The following is a 10,166-nucleotide window of genomic DNA, read 5'->3' on the forward strand; positions in this document are numbered from 1 at the left end:
TGATCCCCCGTTGCCTAGCAAACGAAGGACGCATTTTTAAAGGAGCCTTTCAAATGGGACAGCTTTGTCGCGCCGCTATGACGACATTGGTACTCTAATGACGCCATCCAAGGCAGGTCACTTATGACATCCAGTGTCCCCACTAGGTCACTTGTATCGACGTGGGTTTCCCCACACTCAGAATCTCAACAATACAAAAACCTGAATCGTATTTTTGACCTCTTCTTATATTAGAGCTATAAGGCAGATAAGTGGTGATCTCCACACACAAAATATTTAGAGATACAGTGGGATCCAAAAGTATAATATTATACTATTATGTTACATCACATTTTTCAATACAGTATGTGTCTAAGTTATATGAAGTCATTATCTGCAAAAGACACTATAATCAATTGCTATAAAAAAAAAATATAGTGGACTTAAAGTACAATATTTTCCACTCATGATTTTAATGGTTGCTTTTTAAATTTGTGCAAAAATATACTTAGTTACTTTCCACCACTGCATATAGGCACTAATATTAATACACAGGATGTGTGTAAACATAACAGAGTGAACTCATCTTCACTCCACTATCCGAAACTGACTGCAGAGGACATACTTTAATGTCCTCAAGGCCCCATGGTACCAGGAAATAAGCTTCTTTTTCCTCCTCTCAGCCTATAGTCACTTATCTTATGACTAGATCAGCTGACTTGGCATTTTACCACTAGCATAAGATTAAGCACTGTAAGTGAACACTTAAGAGAAACTCCACAAACTGGTATCAAACAAAGTGGAAATCTGGGGCCAGTTGCAAACTCTTGTCATCATTTCATTTATTTACAAAAGACAGAAAGAAAACCCTCCAAAACAAAACAAAACAAGGTTACAGTGAAAAAATAACCAACAGGGGAAACACATGCCACTACTGTCATGTGACACTGATTACGTGAGATGAAAAGTGTTGTCTATTTATAGTTTAAAAAAAAAAAAAAAAAGGAACAAAACACGTATTTACTGTCACTGGTCTAACAGGTGACTGCTGTTGCAGTCTGCAACCTCTGAAGTTAAAATCTGACTGTGGGACTTCCTCTTTCATTTCCTGTTGTGGCTTATTCTCTCGCAGCACTCCGTCTTGGCGTTTCTGCTCTAGAACTTGAACTCTTTGTATTTCTTAGCGCCGCCTCGCGTGTCCTGTGGCTGGGCCTTCCTCTTCTTTTGCTGTACGGTGAGAATGAAGCAGAGAGGAAGCGGGGGGTGGGGGTGGGGGGTTGTTAATATTCAAATGTCACCACATACACCAACTGTGCTTCTCTGCTGGTACTCAAATAGCTCACTTGTACATACTAAATTAATATTTTTTATTATGTGTCTTAATCTGGCAGTTCTTTTTTTGTACTGTCCACTTTTGTTGTAACATTATAAACTCCCTCACTGTGGGACTAATAAAGGATTATCTTATCTTATGAGTAGAAGTGAGTTTACTGTGAGTCACACTGCCCTTTAGTTTATAAATAAAGCACATGTAGAGTCACACATTTGTCCTACACAGGCTGTGATCTGTTAATCATGAGGGCCTTCAATCCGACCAACTGTTCAATCTTTAATGATGCAGCTGGTGATCTGTTACTGGCTTTAAGGGAGTGATGTGTGTTTTCTCTTAAAGCACCACAGTAAAGCTTAATAGTAAGTAAAAATATGTAATTAAAAGCACAAATAAGCTTATATAACTATACAACTTTAAAGATGACACTGATTCAGAGTCTGCGTACCTTCTGCTTGGCGGCGTGCTCGGCCACCATGTCGCTGAAGTCCTCCTTCTCCACCTGGGCCTGCTGCTCCCTGACGTGCTCCTCGTACTTTTGGGTCATGGCCATGGGGTCCAGCTCCAGCTCTTCTGGGGCCAGCGCCACCTCCACTCCCTGTGACTCCTGCCCTCCACCCGCCTTACGACCTGCCATGGCCTGGAGACAGCGGAGGTAAAATTAAGAGGAGGGGAGTTTTTTTTCCTCATTTGGACATAAACACACAAACAGATCTCATCCCAAGCTCATAAACAGTCGTCTTACCCCTGACATTTCGTAGATGTGTGTTGAGGCCATCATTGCTGCTCCTACGGGGCCTGTTCGTCTCTCAGGGAGGACTGTGAAAAGCTGTGGCGTCTCATTTCTGTGAACACAACAGCTTGGTCAACGCAAGAACAGAAAGCTGCAGAGTGTTATAGATTATATTAATCACTGCTCATGTTGTGGGTGGTCGTCCTGTCTAATTTTAACTTGAGTTTTTTTTTAGCATATGAAGTCTCTAGCAACAGTTACAGTCATAATACAGTGATTTTCTATTTGGTGCACAGAACAAATGGCATTTGATTCATTTTGTATATATTAAATTTATAAATAAATAATAATTAATAAAGTTTAGTTTTTCCCTTTCTCTTTTTTTTTAAGCTCTTTCAAAAACCCATTAACTGAAACCACATGTCAGATGCTCCATATATGCTGAGTGCTGGAGCTAAATTAAAACAGCCTCACAGCTGTGGCAGCACGGACACGTGAGTGACACTCACCCGTCCATGGCCTCCTCTATCTTCTTCTTCCTCAGCTCAATCAGCTCTGGGGTCTCCATGCCGGCGGGGACTGATGAGAAGCCTCCGGGTGTGATCAGTCCACTGAAAACCACACACAATTAAAAGCAGTACATGATGAGTTCATCCTTGCGCATCTGTCTCCATGAGCGTATCTTTGTATGAATATTAAGCGCTACATGTTATGGAGCTGTGATTGTGATCTGACACCTATGGACATTAACATTTAACCATGAACCCACAAACAACAAGTGGCTCAGATGGACAAAGACGTGTGTAGAGCAGAGACCCAAGAAATGATCACAGACAATAACACTTCATTAACTGAACCCACTTGCCCAGTTTAAATACTAACTGGAGCTTTAATCCCAAAGTTCACAAACCAGTTGATCTTGTAATTACATGGTAAATTATGGTAACATCATGTGTGTGTCTCTGCATTAATGAGAATGGAAAAAAAAAAACTGCATTTAACCTTGCAGCTCCTTGAGCAGAGTGTAACAGAGAAAGCTCTGTTTAGCAGCATGAAAACAAAACGTTTTCTATTCTGGATAAAATTTGCCCACATATCTGCACAGATGTAAAACAAAAAACACTTCCAGTTGAGGAACCTCTTATTTTGGAATGGGACTCTCCATGATTAATGCATTCATATTTTGTAGCTTCTTCACTGAAGTGTTGACTATAATTTGCTCGTCAAGTACCTGTCTGCTGGTGTGAAGAACCCGGTTTCGTCTGGTTTCTCCTCCTCGCTCTCCTCCTCCTCCTCTTCCTCTGACGACTCCTCGTCTGAAGGCTCCAGCTCTCCCCATGGTGTGTGGTCTACCTCCTCCTCCTCTGCTTTGGCCTGAACGCACGCACGCGCACACACACACACACACACACACACACACACACATTCATCCCTCAGTTAAACACAGAACAATCTGAGCGTGTACAAACCTCTTGAAGTGAAGGGATTTTTAATGCCAATTAAAATAGAAGCTAAGAAATATATGGTAATGAAAGCACGGAGGGAATATTTATAACTGTGTATGTAATGGTTTCATAATATTCCTTTTATTTTGAAAGATTAGGTGATTTCTTTTAGTTGTATTACAGTTCTGGTTTAAAAGCTGGAGACACAGCTGAAGAAAGAAATGTGATGTGTAAATTTCTAAAACTTTTCCAGGAGCAGGAGGAGCTTTATGCAAATGTAGAAACCCTTCAATACTGTGGGTTTTTTTGTGTGTGTGCGTGTATTGTCTCGTTACCTGGAAGTCTGCAGCATTGGTCCCAAACACGTCACCATAAAGAGGTTTGCCCATCTCATCTACTGGCGGCTTCCCCCAGCCTCCGGCGTGGTACCCAAATGTGCAGTTCTGACAGGGAGGGGAGGAGGAGGATGGAGACAAACACAAGTTCAAAAAAACAGAAAACCTACACTGAAATTCATCAACATAAACACACTGATATAATCACCTGTTGAGGTTTAAATAACTGCTTCATAAACCTTTGATATTTAGGGTTTCACAAGAATTTTGATAATCTATTGTGACTTAAACAGGTAGAAAGCTTTACTGCAGCAGGACATGTTGTCTGTGCCTTTACCTCTGGAATGGGGGAGTTGAGTCCGGGGATCTTGAGGTTGGGGTAGGAGGGTGGGGGGCCGTACCTCTGCATGGCTATCAACCAGGGAGGAGGCACCTTGTGGGCGTTCTGGAGAGAAGAGACGCCGTGAGCTCACTAACCAACACTTGTTTTATCAATAAATACTTTACAGCATTAAGAGCTGCTCCCGTAACAGCCATTTCTGCAACAGTGACAAAGTCAAAACAAATCAATTTGTGTAACACAGATTCAAAAGAGCTGCTACTGAAGCTTTTAAAATAGTTTTTCTCAGCTGTTGCGTTCCTCTTTTAAATCTTGTTTAAGTCTTACAGCAACAATAAGGCAAGCAACAACAGCACAGAGCAGTTGATATATTTTTGAAAATAACTGGAATCCTGTTGCATTGAATATATACTGTGCATGGTTGTATTTGTGTTTTTTGAGAGAACTTAGTTTGGCAACCTGGTGGTTGTGGCTTTTTGTGTTTCAGCTCAGTAAATGCACAAGGACTTATAACATAAGTGGAACTCACGGGTCCGACTGGCATGCCCAGAGCGATACGCAGCTCGTCAGACAGGTCCCCTGGCTTCTTCTCCTTCAAACGAGTCTCAAACTCTTTACCCTGCAGAGACACAAAAACACACAAAGCAGGTCATGTGGTGGATGTTTCAATACAAAAAGACTTGTAGCAGCGCTGTCATTCATTGTGACCCTTAGTGATTTCAGTTACATTAATAACCCACTGAATATGAAGTAGATTTTCCTGAACGGTGAGAAACAGTTAAACTCTCAAGGATCTAGTACCTCATAGTAAAGGTCTCCATGGATCGTGAGCTTGGGTTTGATCTGCCATTTGAAGAAGGCGTCATGGAGCTTCTGGTAGTCGATGTCGATCTTTCCCATCTTGGGACGAACCTTCTCTCTCATTTTGGTTTTCATGGTTTTAGCGTCCTCCTGTATGCGGACAAAAAAAGCAGCTATGTTTGTACTGCATCACTGTACAGAGGATAAAAAAGCCAAAGGGCCTCTGTGACTTTGAAAACCCACCTTCTCCTGCAGGGCCTCCCTCATCTCCTGGATCCCTGTTCTCTTGATGAACTCTGGGAGCTCAAACGGAGGCTTCTCTATACCTCTCTTGCCCTGCAGATACTTCCTTTTGAAGCACCAGTGCCGGGGCACCGGCACCGTGTTCCTGGTGGCCTTTAGGTGGACCAACAGCTTGGGCTCCTGGGCCGTCACATCATGCATCTCCACCACATCTGGACGGGCCACCAGCTGGAGCAAAGAGGCAGAGCAGAGATTCAATCAAAAATTGTCTTTAAAAAAACCCATCAGTTTCCTTTTAGACTGAAACAACAGAAAAAAAAGGACAAATTATGCTTATTTAAAAAAAACATAAAAACTATTATTCTACCTGCTTGAGTTCAGCCACAGTGAGCCTGTTCATCCTCCTCAGCTTCTTCTTGGACAGTTTAGGTGCATCTGGTCTGATTTCCTGTACATGAAAAAACATTTAAAACGTCAAACACTTAAAGAAAACTGATATGTGTTCTCTCTGTTCCGTTTTCCCAAAAGATGAAAGGATTCAAACCTCATCACTGTCGTCGCTGTCTTTCTTCTCCTCCTCAAATCCCTTTTTCCGCAGCACAGCTGTGTCCTGCTTTTCTGCCTTCTCTGGCTCCTTCTCCTTCTCTTTCTTAACGTCATCTGTCAGCTGGGAAAAGAAAGGAAACGACTGTGTTACAGCAAAACCAAAGCAAAAGCAAAAACACTCTGTAAGAAACAAAGTGTCCTGCACAAATAAATTCTGGTATTCTTCTGCAGACACATCACGTTTCTCACCTTGAATGCCTCAAAGATCCTCTTGAAGAAGATGAAGTTGGGGTCATAAATCTCTGGCTCCTCTGTGACATACTCGATCTCCACCTCTGGCTCCTTCTCTTTCTCTTTCTCGCCACCTTCCTTCTTCTGCTCCTGCTGCTCTGCCTGCTCCTTCTTCTCCTGAGCTCGCTTCTTCTTGCTCTTCTTCTTGCGGTTCCTGCGCTTGCGGTTTTTCTGAAGAAAAACACAAGTTCACAAGTTTTTAAAAAAATTAAGAGTTCAATTAACCTAAAATTATTCATTTAAAGAATGCATTATGTATATACTTACATCTTTCTTAGACATTTGGCTTTCGTCGTCGTCTGTCTCAGACATGACTGCAGCAGAGGAGTTGGTCATGTCCATCTCTGCTCCCTCATCATCATCGTCCTCCCCTTCTGAAAGGCAGAGAAGATAAAATGAGACGGATCAGACCCCATAAAAGCTGCTGTTCATTTTTTCTACTCTTTGTTTCTATGTTTGTCCGTCAGAGAAAACTCAGTTGAGAGCTGCACTGACCTGCAGGGTCAGTCAGCTGCTCCTGCCTGATCTCCTTCAGCTGGAGGATTTTCTCCAGAGCCTGGGGGATCTTGGGCCCACTGACGCTCACCTCGTCGCTCTGCCAGACCTGGAAAGGAACCAAAAAAACAAATGTGTGTTCAGGTGAATGTAAAGCTCAAAGTAGACTCTGTCAATCAATAAGAGATGCAAGTCTCTGAAAAAAGAGCAATTACGGCACCATGAACACGACTATAAGAAAAGCCTGATTTTGAAGCGGACAATCACTCCCTCAGGCTAAATTGAGACCAATATGTTACACGTTTAGGCAAAACATGCAAGCAAAAAAAAGCAAGAGGAAGTCCTGGGGAGCCTGAAAAAAAACAGTTTGAAGGCTTGATTTTGTGACATAAAAGATTCAATCTAATCTAATCAACAATAGAGGAAGCAAAGTGTTATTTTATCCACAAATGCACAAGTTGTTTCATTTGATGTACACACAGGGCTGTTGCAAAAAAGGCGTGTGAGTGAATGGTAGATGTGGACAAAAATAAAGGGAAAAAAAAAACTCTTCTCAATTGAAATTTTTAGGAGACATTACAAAAAAATTGATGTCAGATACAGAAGTTGATATTATGTTTCTTAACTTAACACAAGTCACACAGAGGAAAAAAGTCTGGTCACCTCTCTGTTGTCCTCTCCTGGAGGAGGTGGCACTCTCTGCTTCTGGGTCGGCATCATACTCACACCAGGTGGCAGCGGCCCACGAGGGTCCAAACCTACAAACACAGTTTGTAGCTGATGTAAACTTGTGGTACTATTTTTCTAAAACGCAGAATTTCTTTTAACTTTTAGCTTCAACAGAATAATGCTGTAACATAAAAAGAAAACTGACTATGTTTAAGGTAATGTACAGCAAATAGAAATCAGAGGTCTAAAGAGAATCGCTGCATCCCCATCATACCTCTCACTGCGCTGACAGGAGGCATAGCCCTCGGCATCTTGGCCATCTCCTGCTGACGCTCTTGTTCCAGCAGCACTGCAGCCTGATGTAGAAAGACAATAAGTGGAATCAAGGCGAGAGAAAATAAAAGAAATAAAAATGACAAGAGCTGTAGAAAATGAAAAGGATGCCATAGGTTGTTTTTTTTTTTTTTTTTAATAAATGGTATTAAAGTCAAAACTGGATTTTAGTGACACAAAAGAAAACTATACACACAACATCCATTTCTGTAGCATTTCATAATCTTACAGTTTGAATTAAAATCTGTTATCTGATAATCAAGTGACTTTATCCGACAGGCTGACCATCTTCATCCTCTCACCCTTTTCTGCTGCTCCAGAAGATCCTGCTCATCCATGACTTGGGAATCGCCCTGTGACACACACAAACATTCACGACTGAGCAGCTCAATTTTCTCAGTTTAGTTCTTGAATCTTTACAAAGAGCACAACATCATTATTGCATCGCTCGTTGGAGACTGAACCTTTTCTTCAGGCAGCTGTCATATATACGGTACTATAAGTGCGGGAGCTGTTGCTGTTATTGTCATTTAGATTCTAAAACCCAAAGCAGATGTTTTTGGGTTCGTATTTTTCATTTCTTTCTTAATCTCACCATTTTACAGTCTGATTGCATCTCTGTGGTATGTTTTATAGGCAAAGCTAAATGCAACAAGTGGATTACATAGTCGGTAAAGGTGGTCCAGCCCCCCTCACCTGCTGCTTGGCCCTCTCCTCCTGCTGTAACACCATGGCTGCTCTCTGCTGAGCCATCTTCAGCTGATCATCCTGTGACAGGCCGGGAGGGGGCAAACCTGGGGGCTCTATTCCCATGTGTATGCCAGGTGGAGGGGGCCCTCCGGGCATCATGGTCATAGCCTGGAGCATGCCCATACCAGGAGGCATGGGTGGCATAGGCATCGGGGGCATAGGAGGGATACCTGGCATCTGTGGAGGAACAAATACAGGAGACGGTGAGAAGAATGGGGGGTGTGAGGGTGTACAATGAACCCATACTAACTAACTAACCAAAGTTAGTCTTGATATTGGAAGTGCACAGCCTTAAACTTTTTTGTCTTAAAAAAAGATGACAATTATATTACTTGCCATGAATGTACAAATAAAAATAAGGCTTTGCCTATAAAATTAAACAATTGTCCCATATCAACATATTCTCCTGTAAAATAATCACTGTGACAGTTTCAATTACGAGTACTAAATCCCTAATCCTCCAGCAACTTTAACATACAACACAAACTCAACTGTCAGCACCACTATAACCAGAAATCCCTGAAAGACCCCTAACTTACACAGTGATCTAATCATTTGTCACATAGCATTTACCTGGGCGCCCATTGGTTTGTCATCATTAGGTTTGCTCAGGAGAATCCCAGTCTGTAGAGAGAAACATATATGGACAATAAACTCACATTCAGACACTCACATTAACATCAATGCTTAGGAATTGCTGTTAAGTGGGTCAAACTAAAGGCATGGAGGCTGAGTTACCTGCATCATGTAGCCCTTCAGTCTGTCAATCAGCTCCTCTCTGGGACCTGAAAAAAAATGAAGACTTATTCAGAAAAATGTCTGCACTATTCATGAGATAACACAGAAATTAGTCTTGGGAAGTCAGATGTGTGCACACGATTTGGCACATTAGCTTCACACTACACAGACCGACAGAGAAGTTGGCTAACGTTAACTCCGACAAGTACTTAGCTAACCCTGAAAGGTAGCCTGAAGCAAAACCAATGCCGGCAGTGTTGTTTTAACACGTCGCACAATGTATATACACAATAATTGTATAAATGTGCACCTCAGAGACTGTAAACATGCCCAGCTTTAGCTCATTGCGACGGAAGTATTACGTTTTGCTAGCTAGCATTAGCAATTGGCTAACAACTGTTAGCTAAACACAGCGTTTCTTCCACCGCTCTCTGCGTCTTTTTCCTACCCATTGTTGGCGCTCCCAGCTCCGCCAGCTTGGCCTGAAGCTCCGGGTTGCTCCATGTGTTCAAAGCCGCGATAGCACTCCCTAAATCGGTCGGAAGGGACTCGGTGCCCGGCGGTCCGTCTGAGGCCATGTTGAGGTTCTCTCAATGAAACAACGGCGGCAGCGGAGGACGCACGAGAGCGAGAACGGGACGAGTGCAAAGCATGACGGGAGACGCGCACTGCCCTCTGGGACGTGAAGTCCGAAAGGCGAAGCGACGCAGTTACTGATTATAGCCTTCAGATGTCAGTGTTGACTCTTTAAATCTTGCTGAAATATTCCTTTAAGATTTTGTATGATAAAAATCTCCATATTTATACCTTTAAAACGAGCGAAAAATAAATGTAACCAAACTGTTTGCAAAACGGTTTTACATAAAAAAAAAAAAAGAAATAACATTTAAGTGATTTTGGTTATGCAACATGAAATGTATAGTAAATGATTATTACTGATGCATCAGTGTGTGTGCAGTCTTTTAATATTGCATGTGTACTAGCGTTGGAAAAAAGTAGACACAGCTAATGACCCTATTATGGAAACACATTAGTCTTATTGTTAAAACCTAGGCTGATCTAATGACCAATCAATTCCCTGCAATTAATCTAACAGAACTACAAAACAGCTACATAAAAAACCCCAGTGGGTACAAAG

The 10,166-nt window shown here is 42.0% G+C and overlaps 1 protein-coding gene across 1 annotated transcript; it reads right to left on the reverse strand.

Moving 5' to 3' along the window:
* Positions 1 to 804: 804 nt before the first annotated feature.
* On the reverse strand, positions 805 to 9,653 carry sf3b2 (splicing factor 3b, subunit 2). The gene is made up of 22 exons (XM_071459686.1): positions 9,477 to 9,653; positions 9,029 to 9,075; positions 8,864 to 8,914; positions 8,237 to 8,467; positions 7,843 to 7,893; positions 7,482 to 7,563; positions 7,202 to 7,296; positions 6,539 to 6,647; positions 6,311 to 6,417; positions 6,002 to 6,214; positions 5,751 to 5,873; positions 5,574 to 5,654; positions 5,207 to 5,434; positions 4,964 to 5,113; positions 4,692 to 4,781; positions 4,160 to 4,267; positions 3,823 to 3,930; positions 3,274 to 3,416; positions 2,552 to 2,653; positions 2,055 to 2,154; positions 1,758 to 1,949; positions 805 to 1,206 (listed from the first exon to the last, which is right to left on the reverse strand). Exons 1-22 carry the CDS (start codon positions 9,604 to 9,606, stop codon positions 1,135 to 1,137), a joined length of 2,613 nt encoding a protein of 870 aa, XP_071315787.1. The 5' UTR covers positions 9,607 to 9,653; the 3' UTR covers positions 805 to 1,134.
* Positions 9,654 to 10,166: the final 513 nt, after the last annotated feature.

The sequence above is a fragment of the Trachinotus anak genome, unplaced genomic scaffold (assembly GCF_046630095.1).
Source record: "Trachinotus anak isolate AG129_WGS33_773 ecotype Australia unplaced genomic scaffold, CSIRO_AGI_Tana_v1 ptg000023l, whole genome shotgun sequence".
NCBI lineage: Eukaryota > Metazoa > Chordata > Actinopteri > Carangiformes > Carangidae > Trachinotus > Trachinotus anak.